General features: G+C 34.1%; 1 protein-coding gene across 8 annotated transcripts in view; it reads left to right on the top strand.

Moving 5' to 3' along the window:
- Fam172a (family with sequence similarity 172 member A) overlaps positions 1-20,298 on the top strand; it is a 487,335-nt gene that overhangs the window by 181,518 nt on the left and 285,519 nt on the right. For 6 of the 8 annotated variants that reach the window (XM_058574617.1, XM_058574598.1, XM_058574619.1 and 3 more), the window contains one exon: positions 15,397-15,462. The exons of the other annotated variants lie outside the window; for them this stretch is intronic. In XM_058574617.1, the coding sequence (XP_058430600.1) occupies positions 15,397-15,462 (66 nt within the window). The remainder of the gene's footprint in view (positions 1-15,396; positions 15,463-20,298) is intronic. 8 annotated transcript variants of the gene reach the window in all.

Raw genomic sequence — 20,298 nt, 5'->3', positions numbered from 1 at the left:
GGTTTCTTTGATTTTTTTTAGCCTTTATACTTTTATCTTGAAGATGATTTTTAAAACTTCCAATATTTAGCAGTTTTTCCTCTGAACTACTTTAATTTAAAGAGAAGAACTTAAATGGAAAGAATGTTCACTTTTTATTAGTAGGAAATAGTAAAAATTTTGCCTGAAATAACTGAGACAGTATATTATGGAAATAGGTAATTTGTTTATTAAAGAGTGCTTCACACTTGTTACTTAAATCAACAACGTTTTAGGCCAAATGTATTATTATTTACATGATCAATAAAATATGAGAAAGAAACATCATATTTTTCTGATCATGTACCAAGCATATGAATTTAAGGGCAAATAATTATTAGCTTCCAGGGGAGTTTTTCAGTAGCATTTTATGTTTCTGATATTCTGATATTACTTGATTTTATTCAACAGTTATCATGACAGAAAGCATTTTAAAATACTAATTCCAATATTAATGGGCTATTTCAGTATATATTAGAAATTCTAACTAATGCCTATTTATAATTAATAAATTAAATATAAAAAAGACATCTGTTAATTACTTAGTTCTTATTTGCAATGTGACTTCCTTAAAAATTTTGACTGCAGCAGTAATTCTGGATTTTAACATTATGGTATTTTAACTCTATCATGAATATATAGGTTTTTTAAAAAATTCTTTGTGTGTGTGTGTGTGAGTAGAAGAAAGGTTGAAGGGGGACAAAGGATGTGGGAGGGAGAAATGCTGGTGACCTAATTGGAGCAAATTATATGCCATGCTTTTGTGATTATATCAAAATGTATCCTAATTTTATATATAACTAAAAGAACCAATACTAAATATACTATAAGAAATGATACATAGACTTTTAGCTTCTTGGACAGAAAACAAATCACTACTTAAAGTTTATAGCAACTTATTGTTGGAATTAGATGGAGTATATTCTTATATTTTTCATAGTTAGAATATAGGAATTTTTTTTTTAGTACTAGGGATTAAACCCTGAGGCACTCCACCATTGAGCCATGTCACCACCCTTTTTATATTTTATATTTTATTTAGAGATAGAATCTTGCTAAGTTGTTTAGGGCTTTGCTAAGTTGCTGAGGCTGGCTTTGAACTTGTGATTCTCCTGCCTCAGCCTCCCCAGCCATTGGGATTACAGGCATGCTTTTACATTTCAAAATAAATATAGTTTACTCCACATGTTAAAATAATCAGTAACCTCATACTGCCACATATACATTAAATGTGGTTTTAGTTACCTTCTGCATTGCTGTGACCAAAATATGCAACAAGAACAATTTAGAGGATGAAACATTTATTTGCAGCTCAAGAATTCAGCAGTCTTAGTCCAAGACAGCTGACTGTTTTGCTCTGGGAACAAGGTGGGGCAGCACATCATGGGGGAAGGATTCAGAATAAAAAAGCTGTTCCTTTCATGGTGGAGGTCAGGAAGCAGAGAGGGAGAGGGAGAGATGGGGGGGGGAGGGAGAGGAGAGAGAGAGAGAGAGAGAGAGAGAGAGAGAGAGAGAGAGAGAGAGGGAGGGATAGAGAGAGACAGAGACAAACAGACACAAACACACAGCAGGGAAGATATAGCCTTCCAAGGAACATTCCCTGTGACCTGCCTGTTCTACCCATGACTCATCTGCCTGTTGTTACCACCAAGTTATTCCACTTAAAGGAAGACAGACTGATTAGGTTATAGCTCCCACAATCCAATCATTTCACTTCCAAACATTCCTGCATTAATACCGGATATCTTGGGGGACTCCTTATATCCAAATCATAACATTTTATCTCTGGCCCCCCAAAACTCATGTCTTCCTCACAATGCAAAATGCATTTAGTTTATTTCTTTTTTTAAAAAAAAAATTAATTTGTTTTAATTAGTTATACATGACACTAGGATGCACTTTGATACATTGTATAAAATGGAATATAATTTCTCATTCTTCTGTTATATATGATGTAGAATCCTACATGTTGTATAGTTATATATGTACATAGGGTTTCTATTGATTCTTTCTATTGTACTACCTACCCTAAACCCCACCCCAGTCATTCCTCTCTACCTAATCTAAAGTAAATCTATTCTTCCCAACTCCCCCTATTGTATATAGGGGGTGTTGTATATTGTATATTATATTCAGCCTTTGTTTTTTTTGTAATTAGGCTTAGCAGGATATTCTCTAGTTATATCTATTTATGGGGAAATGCCACAGTTCATTCTTTAAGGCTGATTAATATTTCATCATACATACACAGACACACACACACACACACACACACACACACCACTTTTTTTTTTTTTTATCCGTTCATTTGTTCAAGGGTACCTAGGATGGTTCCATAGTTTAGCTATTGTGAGTTGAGCTGCTATAAACATTGCTGTGGCTAAGTCACTGTAATATGCTGATTTTTAAGTCCTTTGGATATAAACCCAGAAGTGGGATAGCTGGGTCAAATGGTGGTTCCATTTCAAGTTTTCTGAGGAATCTCCCATAATGGTTGTATCAATTTGCGTTCCCAAGAGCAAATGTATGAGTGTACCTTTCTCTCCATATCTTCAATGATGTTTATTGTTTGTATTCTTGATAATTGCCATTCTGACTGAGATAAGATGAAATCTTAGAGTAATTTTGATTTGCATTTCTATAATTGCCAGATTAGAGTAGCTTGGGATAGAGAGCCCCAGACACTCAAAGCGGAAGCCACCAGAGGACCCACAGCATCCCAACAAGGTTCCAGTCGCCATTTTCATGAATACCCTGAGGACACAGCACTTCCCACCTCACAACACCCCAGGGACTGTGGACTAGGCACTGACATTGAGTTTGAAAGCCAACTAGGGTATTCACTATGGTGACAGGGTTAGGGGCAGTAAACAGTGTCCCTGAAGCTGTTGGGAGAGAGAGTTTGGATGTGACCAGACTAGGTTTTTCTACCAGCATTCAGGCCTGTGAAAGAAGGCAGCAGGGCCTGTAGAAGTAGAGATTCTCAGGTGATAGAGTGGATCCTTTCTCCTTCATGGTATGAGTCATGGGGTATTGAAGGTTGGGAAGCAGCCCAGCCAGAGCTTCTATGGAGCTGGGCCTCCAGATGTTGAATATTTTTTTCATATATTTGTTGATCAATTGTATTTCTTCTTCTGTGAAGTGTCTGTTCACTTTCTTTGCCCACTTATTGATTGGGTTATTTGGGGTTTTTGGTGTTAAGTTTTTTGAGTTCTTTATATATCCTGGGGATAATGCTCTATCTGAGGTGCATGTGGTAAAGGTTTTATTGCATTCCATAGGCTCTCTCTTCACATTATTGATTATTTCCTTTGCTGAGAAGTTTTTTAGTTTGAGTCCATCTCATTTATTGATTCTTGATTTTACTTCTTGCACTTTAGGAGTCTTATTCATTTAGTTTATGTCTAAGAGTCTCATAGTCTTAACAGTCTCAGCATTGTCAAGCTGCTTAGTTCATGATGGGGGTCAAGAAACAGAAAAAGAGGGAAGGGGCAACAGGGAAGATACTTCCTCCCAGGAAAGGCCCCTGGTTTAAAATCTCCTCTGTGTCAAAGCAAACTCTTTTGATTATGAGTACCTATAAAGATGAAATAGTGGCATCTAGTAAACCTTTTCTTTCCAAAAGGGAAGAATAGGACATAAGAAGATGGGACAAATCTAAAGCAAGACCAAAACTCAGCTAGGCACACAGGTCCTTTCCCTTCATGCCATCTGTAACTGCTTATACAACATTAAGGAAACATGGGGGTGAGATATGTTCTCCAGAAGGCTTAGGAAGCTATAACCCTTGGGTCTTGCCAGTTGCAGTGCACATGCTATCTTTTTTCTCTCCACAACAGTCCACATGTCCACTGACATGTCTTAATTCCTGGGGTCTCCTTTTCATCTTTGGCTTCACCTTTACAGTATTAGGCATTGCTTTCTCTGGGACAGACTTCAGGGATTCTGACCCTGCTACACTTTGCTTGGCTCCCCAGGCCTTTTTCTGAAATCTTGGTGGAAGCCTCCCTAAAGTGTTAGCCTTAACATTCTGTATTTCTGCAGAACCAGCATTATATTGATTATGCCATGGTCTGCCACCAGCTTATGCAGTACCTGGGCCCTTTGGAATCATGCCTGCTGAAGTATCTGTTCCTGTGTGGCTCAGCATGGTGAAAGAATTTTCTAGTCGCCCTTGTTGAAACAGGGTACCCAGCATGATTTCTTTTTACAGGAATGTTTTTGTATCCTAGAGAACGTAGTGGGTGTGGTCTTGCAAATTTTTGAGATGCATGTGAGACCTCTTTTTTATTGCTTCTGTACAAAGTACTTAGCATCTCTTTAGGGACTATAATCTCTTTTACAGTTATGCCTTCTTTGGCCTCAACTTTATATGCATTTTCTGGCCAAACTTCAAGTTTTTAAAATCATTTAGCTCTGTTTTCTACTCCTGTTTTATATAGTAAACCTGGCTAGAAATTGCCAGCAATATCCTTGCCACTAACTGATTGTTTTGCTGCCTTAAAACTCCTCTGCCCACTGGGTGCTGTGGCACTTGCCTGTAATCCTAGGAGCTTGAGAAATTGAAGCAGGAGGATCACAAGTTCAAAGCCAGTTTCAACAACTTAGCAAGGCCCTAAGCAACTTAGTGAGGCCCTAAGCAATTTAATGAGACCCTGTCTCAAAATAAAAAAGGGCTGGGGATGTGGCTCAGTGGCAAGTGCCTGTGGGTATGATCCCTGGTACTAATAATTTTTTTTCATTCTGCTATATTAAATAATCTATCTCCTTTAAATTTATCCTCACGCAAAGTATCAGGATCTGGGGAAATGTAGCCAGGTTCTTTGCTAGAATATAACATCAGTGACTTCTGATCCAATTCCCAAGAAAGTCATTCTTTCCCTCTGAAATTTTATGAGCAGTCCACACTTTTATGAGCATTCTTCTCTTTTGAGTTCCTATCAGAATTGCTGATTGGGCTCCTCATACAAAATTCTAGTTTCTCCAGGTCCTACCACAAACCATCTTCAAAGGCTTGTGAAGTATATGGTCAGGTTAATCACAGCAACAACTTCACTCCTGATACTAATGTCTTATTTGAGTTAGCTTTTGTATTGCTTTGAACAAAATATCTGCCAAGAACAACTTGGCATAGGAAAAGTTTATTTGGGGTCACAGTTTTGAGGTCTCTGTCCATAGACAGCTGATTCTATTGCTCTGGGCTGAGGTAAGGCAGCACATCATAGTAAAGGACCCTATAGAGAAAGGCTGCTTAGTTCATAGTGGGGATCAAGAAATAGAAAAAAAAAGGAAGGGGGAAGAGGCCACAGGGAAGATACTTCCTTTTAGGGAAGCCCCCTAGTGACCCACCTCTTCTAGCCATGCCTCACCTGCCTACAGTTACCACCCATTCATTCCACACAACTAGGATGGACTCTCATCATTCAATCATTTTACCTCTAAGCCTTTCTGCATTAATACACTTAATATCCAAACGTAATAGAACTCAACCATCTTAAAGACAGTTACTATTGCTTTGTGTTCATAATTCTTTTTTTAAACTAATCTATCACATTTCTTGTGTATGTGTTTATAATTCTTTATTTTTAAAGTTGTTCAATTTAATTTTGTTGAAATTTTTTTAATTGATCTTATTTTTTAAAATACATGACAGCGGAATGCATTACAATTCTTATTACACATATAGAGCACAACTTTTCATATCTTTGTATATAAAGTATTTTCACGCCAATTCATGTCTTTATATATGTACTTTTTTTCATTACAATTCTTATTGCACATACATACCACAATTTTCATATCTCTGTTTGTGTATAAAGTATGTTGACGCCCAATTTGTATCTTCATAAATGTACTTTGGATAATTATGTCCATCATATTCCACCAACCTTGCTAATCCCCTGCCCCTCCTTTTCCCTCCCACCTCTCTTCCTTATCTAGAATTCCTCTATTCCTCCCATGCTCCCCCTCCCTACCCCACTATGAGTCAGCCTCCTTATATTAGAGAAAACATTGGGCATTTGTTTTGGGGGGATTGGCTAACTTCACTTAGCATTATCTTCTCCAACGCTATCCATTTACCTGCAAATACCATGATTTTATTCTCTTTTATTGCTGAGTAAAATTCCATTGTGTACATATGCAGCTTTTTTTTTTTTTTATCCATTCATCCACTGAAGGGCATCTAGGTTGGCTCCACAGTTTAGCTATTGTGAATTGTGCTGCTATAAACATTGATGTGGCTGTGTCCCTGTAGTATGCTGTTTTTAAGTCCTTTGGGTATAGTCTGAGGAGAGGGATAGCTGGGTCAAATGCTGGTTTCATTCCCAGATTTCCAAGGAACTTCCATACTGCTTTCCATATTGGCTGCAGCAATTTGCCATCCCACCATTCTTATTGGAAAAGAGATGGTACTGTATTTATGAAACGGATATGCATGGATGCATTTGCCTCAGTGAAGTTTGAAGCTTTTAGAAGAAGTCATTTATGTATTAGGTATACATTCTGCAAAATTTTTCAAAACTGCTACGTTTTCAAGGTCACTTATATTTATATATTTATAAGATCATAGAGTTTAAGCCATCTCAGGTTAGGAATACAATGTAGAAATGAAAACAGCATAGCAAACTTTTCTTTTTACCTAGAATTTAAGTTATGATGAACATACATTATAACTCTAATTCTAAAAGAAGTTATTTTATAATGTATTATTTTATAAGTCAACACTACAGAATGAAAGAGCAACTTAATATTGTTTGAAAAAATAGAATTTGTAAGGAGCTCTCCTTTGGTTTGTTATTTCTGAAGTAATAATGCAGTTAAAATGATAGATGATATAAGTTTATCTCCAAAAATAACTTATACAAAATTAGGGGAAATACTGTCAAGTAATAAATTCAACTTTGCTTTACCTTTTTATAATGAAAATCATCACGCTTGTTATTCTTTTCAGCTTTCCTATATTTAATAATGTTACTAAAGCTTAGTTATTTAAAAATCTTTTAAATTGTTATCTCTATGACTACATATATAGATTGGAAACTTAGTTTAATAATAAAATACACAATTTAGTTATATGAAGTTCCAAATGTATGTATTGATGTGTTTGTGCTTGAACAAAATACTGTTTCACTAATAGGGATCAATTTATTTTTTATTGTTAAAAATTGTATGTTTTGGGGCTGCAGTTGTGGCTTAGTGGTAGAGTGCTTGCCTAACATGTGCAAAGCCCTGGGTTCAATCCTCAGCACCACATAAAAAATAAAATAAAGGTATTGTGTCCAACTACCACGAAAACACAAAAATATTTTTTAAATGGTATGTTTTGAAATATTTTCATGATATATACACAGACACAGATGTCTGCATACATACAAATATCTCTGTATGTTAAAACTTCAGATTGCTAACTACATATTGTTGACTTTAAGAAAAATATTTGAAAGACTTTTGAATTCTGTTGGGAAATGAGTGCTTCCTCATTCTATACCATGAGCTTCATGTTTGAAGAAAATGAATTTTCCTTCTAATGAATTGGTCTTGAAAATATTTTAAAAGCAGATGTCAAGAATGATTTTAAACTTTCCTAAGGAAAAACTAATTTTTAGCAATTTGCATTTTCTGATAGGAAGAATTGTTTTTTTTTTTTTCATTGAATGTTTTAGGCACACTTACTTGATGTTCTAATGAAGTGTACTGTTCTTTTGACCAGAGTGTATTGTTTGTGATCAAAAACTTAAATAAGTTTAATACCTCTTTCAGAACAGAACTAAACTATTGATAATTGTCTTTTTTTTCCCCTGAAAGTTAATGAATTATAACATCAAAATATATATATGGAGGTATGCAGTGGGTCATTTGCTGCTGTAGGAATTGTCTGTCTTCAGGATACATGTATTTTCTCTCACTTTCTGTCTGTAACACTGTATGGTTAAAATCAAACTTACTTTTTTTCTCTAAGGAATCTCATGGGTGGAGGACAACTTATACAAAATTTTTAATAAATGGTGATGCTTTTTCATTATTGTCCATCCAACACAATTTGCAGTGGTTACTTGAGAAAAAAATTTGGTTGCATAGTAAGCACTTAACTATAATATATTTACTAGTTTAAAGCCATGAGTCACTTTTACAAAGGAAATTATTTTGAGATGATCAATACTATATTAACAATTAAAATTATTGAACCAATAATTTATAAGTTCTTTGATTTATTATTTTGATGTAATAATATGAGATATTTAATCTTGAAATGAAAAACAGGTACCATGTCATTTATGATTAAATTAAATTATTTCATTAATCCAGAGACTTTTAGTTATTTGAGTTTGTATATTAGAAACCCAGAGACACTTTACCACTAAGCTATTTTAACACCCTTTTTTTAAAAATTTGAAGACTGGATCTCACTATGTTGCTTAGAACTTTGCTTAGTTGCTGAATTAAAACTTGCAACCCTAGTGCCTCAGCCTCTTGAGCAGCTAGGATTATAGGTTTGTGCCTCTGCGCCCAGCTAGAACAATGATTTTAATTTTCCTGTCAGCTTAACTTTTTGTTACTATTTATAAACATGCTTTTAGTATACCATGTTCAAGCATGATAAATATACTGAAATTATTCAAAAGAAGTGCCAGTTTAAGGAATTACAAATACATATTATCTTAATATCATTGTACTTCACACGAAAATTTATGGACTAGCCCTTGTTTTTCCTATGTATGAATTTGCTGACATTTTCCCCTTCACTATTTTATTTTTCTGACACATTAATCTAAAGTCAGTAGACTTTTAGAAAAAAAAAGTAGCATATCAGGGGATTGACATTGTCAGTTGTGATTTGATGTGAATAATGTTTGGTATTTCCATTTATGTTAAAGTAAGACAAAAGTTAAACAATACAGATGCATTTTTTCCTTCACTTGTTCAAGTTAGTGAGTAGTTTCTTTGCTGATTTGCATTATAGTTTTCAAGTGCTAGGAGCTCTGATTCATAATGTAGGCCATTTTACACTGTGTAAATATTCCCAGCATTGCTGATTTCAGGCTGTCAATATGATGTCCCTGAATATGGAGTTGTGAAGAGATGAATAGTATTTCACCATTTTTTAATGTCTTCACCATACAAATAAAATAGGCATAAATAACTCAACAGCATAGATGGAAGTAAATGTAGTAAAATAACTAGGAAGTGAGAAGTACCAAATTCATTTAAATATACTTATTTGTAGGATTATATAATTTAATTTTAATAATTGTTTTAACACCTGATTTACAAAATTCCAAATAAGATAGCTCCAGTACCTCAGTGCTTTTAACAAATTGGTACACTATTTTCATGTAGCTAAAAAACTAAAGCAATCTTTATGCCTATCAATATTAGAATGGCAATTCTAATTATTGTTTAATTATTATAATTATTATCTAATCTAGACCCAGTTTTTAATTATAATTTCAAATTGTGCTATATTTATACAATAGCATATTTTATTGCAGTAACAATGAACAAACTTACAAGTACATGCAGCAACATGGGTGAACTTCTCAAACTTACTGTTGAGTTAAAGGAGCCAATCACAAAGAATACAGACTGTATGATTTCATTTACGTAAGTCCAAAAACATACAAAACTGATTTATGGTGTTAGAAATCAGGATAGAGTTTATGCTTCTTGTTCTTTAGGAGTCTTGTTGAGGAATTTGGTTCCTAAGCCAACATGGTGGAAAGTTGGGCCTACTTTTTCTTCTAGTAGCACAGGTCTCTAGTCTTATACTTAGGTCCCTGATCCACTTTGAGCTGAGTTTTGTGTAGGGTGAGAGATAGGGGTCTAATTTCATTTTGTTACCTATGGATTTCCAGTTTTCCTAGCACCATTTTTTGAAGAGGCTCTCTTTTCTCCAAAGTATGTTCATGGCACCTTTGTTATGTGGGTTTGTTTCTGTGTCTTCTCTTCTCTACCATTGGTCTTCATGTCTGTTTTGGTGCCAATACCATGCTTTTTTTGTTACTATAACTCTGTAGTATAGTTAAGGTCTGGTATTGTGATGCCTCCTGCTTCGCTTTTCTCACTGAGGATTGCTTTGGCTATTCTGGGCCTCTTATTTTTCCAAATGAATTTCATGACTGTTTTTTCTATTTCTGTGAAGAACATTATCAGAACCTTAATAGGAATTGCATTAAATTGCATTAAATCTATGTAGTGCTTTTGGTAGTATGGCTATTTTGGCAATATTAATTCTGTCTATGCAAGAACACAGGAGATTTTTCTATCACCTAAGGTCTTTTTTACATTTTTTCTTTGGAGTTCTGTAGTTTTCATTGTAGAGGTCTTTCACCTGTTTTATTAGATTGATTCCCAAATATATCATTTTCTTTGAGGCTATTGTGAATGGGATAGTTTTCCTAATTTCTCTTTTAGTTGATTCATCAATGATGTGTAGGAATGCAGTTGATTTTTGGGTGTTAATTTTATATCCTGCTACTTTGCTGAGTTCACTTATATGAGTTCTAGAAGTTTTCCAGTGGAGTTTTATGGGTCTATTACCTGCCTGGTTTTATGTGAACATCATAACCTGCAGATTAACAAAGATTAGGTTGAGACTGCTGGTGTCTGTGACAGGGTGATGTTGTTTCCTTGTAATATTTGCCAGACTTATTTGGATATTTTACAACTGATAGGTTCATGCAAAAGTGTTTATGTCAAGTGGCTTATAACTGCTAACTGCCATTTTGAAGAGAAAGTTCTTTTAATAATATTTTATACTTACTTTGGCATGAAAAATCCAACAGTTCTACTTTCCTAGAGGAAGTTGTTTTCCTTATATACTCCATGCTTCTGGTATTGGCATTCTTGTTTTTACTAGTCTCTCTTGCATACAGAATTTTAGATTTTTATAGTATAAAGGTTATAGGCAAATAGCCAGCTGTCACATTCTTGAGGTCAGATACAACAACCATATATGAGATGCACTATTTTGGCTTCAAACTACTTGCCAGATTGCTAAGCAGATGTTCTAGGCTATAATTCGGGAAACTGGGATCTCTTGAAACATTCCCTGAGAGTCACTTTTGACATCTCTGAATCATTTATTTAAAGGTAATTAGTGTTAGTAAAAAATGAAAACGCATTGATATGAAAAAATTTTTTTACAGGAGTTAGGAGTTGTAGCATGATTAGAAACTTGACTCTGGATGTGTATCTAATAGTAGAAATGTATTTATTTTAATATAGGCATGCATTACAATTAGACACTTTTGCACTATTGTTTGCTTTTTTAATTTGGAGACCTGTTAACAAGACTGTTATTTTAAAAATACCTTTTTTTTTATAGACTAGAGTATCAGTTGACTTTTCATTATATTGAAGAACTACATTATATTGAAGAATTTAAAAGCTTTCAGTGTTTAAACACACAATATATTTAAGAAAGCTACAGGTATTATTTCTTCCCTAATATATACCAGTATATGTTGTGGTAGTTTTCCATATAGCCCTTAGTTTTTATTTACTGGTTTCACAATGTTTGATAATTATTTCAAAATTTCCTAACCTAAATTTGGAACCTTCATAACATATTGTTTTAAATCTGTAGTTCTTTTGTTCCTATGTGTTTATCATTAACATATCAGTGGCACAAAAGTTAAAAATTCAAACAACATTCTTAACTTTTTTCCACCATCCAAAAATAGGAAAAAATGTTATTAAAACTCCATTAAGAGCATTTAGATCTCTTTTTCCATACTTAGACAATAAAGGAACCATATACCTTCTGTTTATATAAATGTATTATAAGCATTATATTTTGCAGAGAAGTGCTTTACAAAAAAATCGTGTAAAATTCAATATCTTGTTATTGGGAAAATCCTTAGGCCACCATATTTTAAAGAAGGTTAGAACAAATAGTAGGAATAAACATCTAAATCTCATTTATATTTGCCTATGGATGAATTTGAATTTCAAGTTAATGTGGGTCCATTGGACATTTAGAATACTCATAACAAACACTTCAATCAAACTAATGAAGTCTCAGTGTGAAAATCGAACTCTAAAATCACCTCTGTTCTTTCCCCGTAAACAATTCTTCCATTTTCTCCATTTCATATTTTGGATGAATAGCATAATAATGAGATTGATACAAAAGATGGATCTCAGTATTTCTTTCAGAGTTGTAGAAAATTAATCAAGTGGGTTAGCTTATAAAAGTTATTCTGATATGAGCAAAGTATATTATATACATATATGAATATGCTACAATGAAATCCATTATTCTGTATAATTAAATGCACTAATATTAAATGTCATTTTGGTTTTTAAGCGTAAGTGGATAAATATCCTTAACTCTAATTCATGAAAGACCAAAGGTTATATTTCAATAAGAGAAAAACATGGAGATGGTTAATGCTTAGCACCACATAAAAATAAACAAAGTCATCTTGTCCATAACTACAAAAAAAATTTTAAAAAGAAAATTAATGACTTCTCTAGATAAGCCCTTATTTGAATAACTGATGGTTGCACATTCGTGATCTGTGTCCCTCCCTTTTTCCTCTCCACTTCTTCATTCCTTCACCCCCTTTCCCCTCTCTTTCTTACATATATATTTTTCACACATTAGCAAGTCATAATACTAAGGTATCAAATCACTGTTTTGTCAATTCTAAAATCCACATATTCTTCATACTTTTACACCTCAAATCAGATGCAGCTGTCTCTTCTTCATCCAAATGTAGAACCCAGAGAAAAAAGAAAGGATAAAGATTAGGATAAAGATAGGGGTTTTATCCAAATGGGGTAGCCAATTTATCACCCTAGAAATAGGCAGACTTACCTTCAGACTGCTCCATGTGACACCGAGGAGCAGAGAAGAATGTGTGTTTTATTTAAGAGCAGCTGGTTGCCAAGACAGGAGAAAAAAGAGGATGAGCCACAAATAGCAGTTTACCACTCAAAAAGGTCATCCATACACTGGGGAATAAAGAGCAAGGAGGAGGAGCAAAGCAATCACCTGGTCTCAAGTAGAGATGAGCAGAGAGGGGGCTGTTTCTCCCTAACACATTGAAGCCTGGTTCTAGAATTAAGATCTCACTTTGGTTTGTCAAGATGCTTATCATCTCCTCCAAATTTTCCTTATTCTCCAGGGTTACTTAAAAATTACAGATTCCCAGCCTTCTCCCTAAGAACGTACTCATCCTGTATTGTCTTCTTTCCATCACTAGGCTCCTTTCTGCCTCATTTTTCTCCTTCATATGCATTTACCTGCTGGTAGCACCTCTTTAGTTCTGTTGTTCACTTTGTTTCTTAGAGAAATAGATCCTCTAGGGGAAGACTGTACACAGTTGTCTTCATTTTGAAATGAGCCTTTTTCTCTCAATGACATAATGCCAACACAGTTGAATCTCCTACATTATTTCCTTTATCTTTGTTTATGTTGTCCTGCTCAATTTCTTTGAGAAAAGTTTGACTTCACTATTGTCTTCACACCGTGCCTTCTACATTTATTCTGCTATACAGACTCTTCCCTAGCCTATCATAGGCCCACCTGGGCTAATTAGGATTTACTTGTACCAGAAGCTTGTTAGTACTTAAAAAACAAACAAACAAACAAAAAGCAAAAAACTTCAGTCTAGTCACATGGTATTAATAACCTGATTTGGTCCACCTATCCTGCCACAGGACTTTTTTTTTTTTTTTTTAATAATCAGCATTCAAGAAACTCACATTTGGATTTTATCACATCTGCCATAGCCCTCTGGATTAAACCATCATTCCATGGTGAGTTTTGCAGAAGAATATTGTACTACATGCAGCACCTAGATAAACACACAAGAATGATAGTGAAAAAAATATTCTTAGTTTTTTCAGAATGAAAGTTAAAGTATGCCATATTTGCCAGTGTATAGGGCATATGAAATGTCTGAAGCAGGAAAAAGTTCTTATATCTGCTCATGGAGTATACAGGCAACACCAGGAAAATGGAGGACATCATCAATGTATTGTATTTGATATTTTGTACTGTGATTTAAATCTTAGTATAAAGCTGTACTTATTTAGAAATTTGACATCTTCACTGAGATAATCTGTCACTGATTCTGTGACAGTAAAGGGGGACAGTAAAGATACTTAGTAAACCAAAAAAGCTCATCTGAAGTAGAGAAAGCCCTTTATTAGTAAAACAGAAGGTTAGGACTCTTCTTCAAATTTTACTTGGTCCTGTTTGAGATTATTTTCCCCATTAGCTTTATTTCTAATGCTCTTTTGTAGAATATTTGTACAATTATTTAAGAAATATTAGTAGCTGGCTTCCCAGAGGAAGGAAGAGAAAGAAGATGAACCACAAACAATACACTAATCATAGAGCTAACAGAGGTCACAGAGGCACGGTGTCTAATGGGTATAATCAGAGAATAGACAAATGTTCCAGCTTTCATGGAGCTTTCAGTTTTTCTGACTATTATAAGAGAAGTATTTTAGGCGTGATATTGTTTAATGGCTAGAAAATTGGTTCTGTAACTATTATAGCATTAAGTATACGGTATTAAGTAAGATATTTTAATATTTCATGGCATGGCAAGCTCATCTCGCTCTTCATACATAACTGTTCGTATAAGAAATAACGCAGAAACTGCCAGTCCTCTTCAAAGTTAGGCCTGAAACTAATATAACTTTTTTCATACTTTGTTTGTCAAAGTAGTCACAGATCAACCAAATTCCAGAAGAGAGTTCCCATACCCTACATCTCAATGGGAGGAGTAACAGAGATTTTATAACCATCCTTAATATGTCACAGATACCACTTAACTAGCTGTTATGGTTTCAGTGTAATTCTTGTGGGTCCCCCAATGATTTCTATGCTGAAAGCTTGTTTCCCAGTATTGTGGTGTGTTAGGAGGTGGTGGAACATTTTAGAGGTGGGGCTTATTGGGAGGTAATTAGGCCCCACCTTCATGAATAGATTAATGCTATCTTCCGGAAGTTCTAGCCTTCATAGGACCAGGTTAATACTGAAAGAGTGGGTTCTTTAAAAATGAGACCGCCCCATATATTTGGCCTATTCTACAAGCAACTTTTTCCCCTTTCACTTCCCTGTGCAGTGACATAGCCAAGAGGGCCCTCAGAAGCAGAACGGTTAGAGCCACTCAGTCCTGTGTTTTCAGCCTCTAAAACTGTGAGCTAAATAAATTCCTTTATAAAGTTTCTAGCATTATGTATTTTTAATAGCAATGCAAAATGGAATAAGATATTAGCTGTTTGTTACTTCATACTAGACAAAGGCACCAGTAACATAAGTTAGAGAAAAGATAGCCTCTTCAACAAATGGTGCTGGGAAAACTGGAACTCTATATATAATAGAATGAAATTTAACCCCTGTCTTTCACCTTGCAGAAAACTCAGCTCAAAATGGACCAGAAACCTATTAGACCAGAAACCCTACACATACTAGAACAAAAGGTAGGCCCAACACTCCAACATATTGGCTGAAGAACTGACTTCCTTAATAAGACTCCTAAAGTAAAAGAAGTAAAATTAATAATCAATAAATAGGATGGTATCAAATTAAAAAGATTCTTCACAGCAAAGGAAACAATCAGGAACATGAAGATAGAGCCTACAGAATGGGAGAAAATTTTTGCCTTCTGTACCTTAGATAGAGTATTAATCTCCAGGATATATAAAGAACTCAAAAACCTTAACACCAAAAAAAAAAAAAAAAAAAAAAAAAAAAAAAACTGCAAATAACCCAATCAATAAATGGGCAAAGGAACTGAACAGATACTTTGCCTAAGAAGAAATAAAGTTTGTTAACAAATGTATTTTAAAAAGTTCAACATCATTAGCAACTAGAGAAATGCAAATTAAAGCAATACTGAGATTCCTTCTCATTCCAGTCAGAATGGCAATTATCAAGAATACAAGTAATGATAAATGTTGACAAGGATGTGAGGGGAAAGGTTACATTCATACATTGCTGTGGGACTGTAAATTGGTGCAGCTACTCCAGAAAGCAGTATGGAGATTCCTTAGAAAACTGGATATGGAACCACCATTTGACCCAGTTATTCCTACTCAGGGTATACCCAAAGGACTTAAAATCAGCATACTACAGTGACACAGCTACATCAATGTTTATAGCAGCCCAATTCACAATAGCTAAGCTATGGAACCAACCTAGATGTCCTTCAGCAGATTAATGGATTAAAAAAAATGTGATACACACACACACACACACATTCTTCTCAGCCACAAAGAAGAATGAATTTGTGACATTTTCCAGTAAATGGATGGATCTGGAGACTATTGTGTTAAGTGAAATAAGACAGTCTTAAAAAAGAAAAAGTTGAGTGTTTTCTCTCATATGTGGAAACTATCCCACAATAAGGGGAGGAGAGAGGGAAGAACAGAAGTGCAGTAGATCATACAACAGGGAGTGGACGGAAGGGAGAGGGACTAGCAAAAGGAAAGACAGTGGAATAAATTTGACATAAATTTCCCATGTACATATATGAAAACAGCATAGTGAATCCCAGTATCATATACATCCGTAAAAGTGAGATCCTAACTAGAAAAAGATATATTCCTTGCTTATATAATTATATCAAAATATATTCTGCTATCATATATAACTAAAAAGAACAACAACAACAACAAAGACAACTGTTTGACTTAGAAAAGGCACAACTGCTGCCTGAATCCAGAACCCTAAATTAATCTGTCATAGTGTATCATGGGGAATGTGAAAACATTTTGAAAGACAGTGGTACTGGGCAAGTAATTGTCTGCCCAATCTAGTGATTTATTCTTATATGTTTTGTTTACTACAGTTTTAATTTTGATATTTTTAATAAAATTGGAAGTTCTCATTCTTCATGATTTTTAAGACCATTTCTTCTGGTCACAGTCTAGTACAGTACTATGTGTATATGACATATTAAGGAAGTAGCAATTATGTAGGATTTTCTTTTTTTATATCAGATATCTTCTATGACCTAATTGTGTCTTTGTCACTATTGTTATAAGAATAAATACAAATAGAGTAAAACACTTATAGCTTATAGCAATTTAAAACTTAACATTCTATGGGGAAATGCCTTCTATGAAGTATTATTTTAAATAACTATACCTTTTGAAAAATTTACAAAATATATGAAAAAATTGTTAGTATTTTAAAATGATCTATGAGAGCATGTTTTATTGTGTATCTATAAGTAAAATATCTAAATTTGCGTGAAGAACTCACCTCACACCTATCTAAATAGCATTCTCTCTAGTTTCTGTGCCTTCAAATAGTCATACTCAGTCCTCAATGATTAAATTTCCTAAGAAAACACAAATTGGATAATGTACTTCATTGTTCAAAAACTTTCCAGTTTTTGTCTCCCTTTCCACTCTTGCTCTCTCCCTTTTTACTAACATTGGAACATAAGCTTCTGTATATGTGCCTATGTGTTATACATATAAACATGTACAACATTTGTATTTCATTTGAAAGATGCATATATGTACATTGAGATGGAATAACCTTATTCTTTTTTAAAAAAAATTATTTGGAAAACACTGAAAAATGGGAATGGGGCAGGGGTTTTAGCTCAGTAGTATAGTGCTTGCCTAGCACTTATGAGGCACTGGGTTCAATCCTCAGCACCATATAAAAATAAATAAGTAAAATAAAGGTATTATGTCCACTTACAAGTAAAAAAATAGTTTTAAAAATGGGGGTGGGACTTAACTAAAATTTTTTAACTCAATTAAAAAAAAATGAGAAATCTAAACTACCCACACACCTATACCATGCCAGATGTAATCTTTATATCTATTTGAATAAATGTTTTTTCAATTATGTAAAAGCTATGTGGATGTTTGTGTGTGTATGTGTGTGTGTATATACTTGTGTAATTATACATATATTTATTTATTATTCAACCATGCAAAATTATGATTTGTGTATATTTTCACTCATATATAAATCATTTCTGTTAAACCTCAGTGTCCTCATCTGAAAAGGGAAATGGCAGTAATACCAGTCCTCAGGTCCTAAAATAACTCATGTAAATCATTTAAGACACACCTGACACAGAGTCAGTTGTCAGTCTTTGTTTCTGCACTATCTGTGAAAACAGTGTGCCACTCATCCAAAAGTGATCCAGGCACAATCCCTCAAGAAATCTATACTGTAGTGATGTATTTTATTCATCAACAAAATAATAAGAAATCCTGTGGATTTTTATGCTAATTGATCTAATGTATTGTAGGCCATATACATTTATATTTCTTTTTTTCTGTAAAGTCTCAGAAAAAATAAAAGCAAATTTTATTATCTGGAGTGGAGGTGTCTGAGAATTAAGTAAACACATCATCAATTTGTGAATGCATTCAATTTGGTCCTTGTTCATTTTATCCAGAAAAAGGTCTTTCTAAGTAAAGAACTTTTTACCTGTTATTTGACTTTCTAAGGAAAGAAACTACATTTAAAAGTTACAGTCTTTACTCACCTCCCTCTAATCCACATGCTCACAAGTGAAAAGGGGGAAAAGGACAGAAGTGTATATTCTTAAATTATTGTTTGCATCCCAGTAGTTTGTGCTACTTGATGTAAATTGGAATTCTCTGAGCTGAATATATATTAAAAGATTAGCAAAGATTAGAAATCATGCTGGCAGCTGGAAGTTTGCTGGGACCCCCCAGCAAACTTCCAGCTGCCAGCAAAATCATACTAATGTTCCAACTACATTGAACTTACAAAGATAGACCATTAGTTGGACTATAAATGATCACCAATCACAATTGCCTCAAATATGTTACTGTACTCTCCAGCTTTCATGGTACATGGCACATTTTCCTTCACAGTCTCTTAGCATCTTCTATAGTGAAATTAAAAAAAAAAAAAAAACTAGCAGTACTACTTCATAGGACCAAAATTTTTATTGAGCCACCTTAACAAAATATGCTAAAAATTGGGGCTGGGGATGTGGCTCAAGTGGTAGCGCGCTCGCCTGGCATGCATGCGGCCCGGGTTCGATCCTCAGCACCACATACAAACAAAGATGTTGTGTCCGCCGAAAACTAAAAATAAATATTAGAATTCTCTAAAAAAAAATATGCTAAAATAATAATATCCTTTTAAAATTGTCTGCCTTTTCTACAATTTAACAGTAAGTATAATTAAATAAACTATTTTCATGCCATTACAAGTAAGGCAAAACATTGAGTAGATAATTACTAACTCTTTATGAAAGTTTTGAATTTTTATGTAAATATATAAAAGTACTTTCAATTCTAAATTTAACTCCCTCTTTCTTATCCCAACAATAGATGTGATTAAATTCTGACTCAGCTTAATTAAATATCTTACATATGGTTGCTTCCTCAGATTTTTGTTGTTGTTTTCTTCCAAACTTAGCTGACATTGGAATTATTGGGGGAATCTTCAAAAATCATGATGACATTGAGATTTAATTTGGAATGTTAAATATTCCTCAGGTGATTCTAATGTGTAGCAAAATTTGTGCCCGTTGCCCACAGATCAGATTGAACCTTAGACTAATTACACCAAAATCTCTGGAGAAAGAGAGGTGACCAAGGCATTAGTATATTTAAAAGCATCCCAGGTGACTACTGTGTGCAGTCAACATTAAGAATCCCTATTTTAGAAAATCATAAAAGAATCCAGCGACATTAGGAAAGAATCAAATCTTTAGTACTAAATGACTGCAAATACGAAGCAATAGAGGATTCAAAAAACGTAAGAGTTTTAAATTTTGAAGGAAACTAATATTTAATATAACCCCCTCATTTTCTGAATGTAAAGTAATTGACTTACTTAATGTCCCACATCTGCTAAGTGAAAACTTATCCATTATTTCCATCACACATGCTTATATATGAGGACATTAAAATATCTCTATTACTTTCTTTCTATAGTTCTAATATTTTTGCTGGGAGATGAGTATAGAGCAGGACACTCATATTCGCTGTCACACAACTTGGAAAGATGGATTTTTGTTTTAGATATATGTAGATGTTTTTAACTGGTGATTGGTATGGTTTGAGTAAACCAAGAGGTATCCAAAAAAGATATTAATTTTAGATACTTAGGAATGATAAAGTAGTATTCAAATGTGAAACCAGATTGACTTGGAATCATTAACAAAATGAACAAATTAAATAAATGTGGCTGAAGAGAGAATATGCAGAGAGGACATCAGAGGAGTAAGTTCTGAATCTTAAAAGGCAGCCATATTCAGAGAGGTGGAGGGAAATGAGACAGGGAAAGAGATAGTCAAATGCTTA

This window comes from Marmota monax, unplaced genomic scaffold, assembly GCF_021218885.2.
Source record: "Marmota monax isolate L192 unplaced genomic scaffold, Marmota_monax_Labrador192_F-V1.1 WCK01_AAM20220418_F8-fsc00018, whole genome shotgun sequence".
In the NCBI taxonomy this organism is placed as follows: Eukaryota; Metazoa; Chordata; class Mammalia; order Rodentia; family Sciuridae; genus Marmota; species Marmota monax.
Note: the sequence above shows the minus strand (reverse complement) of the source record. Positions and strands in the feature narration are given on the sequence as shown.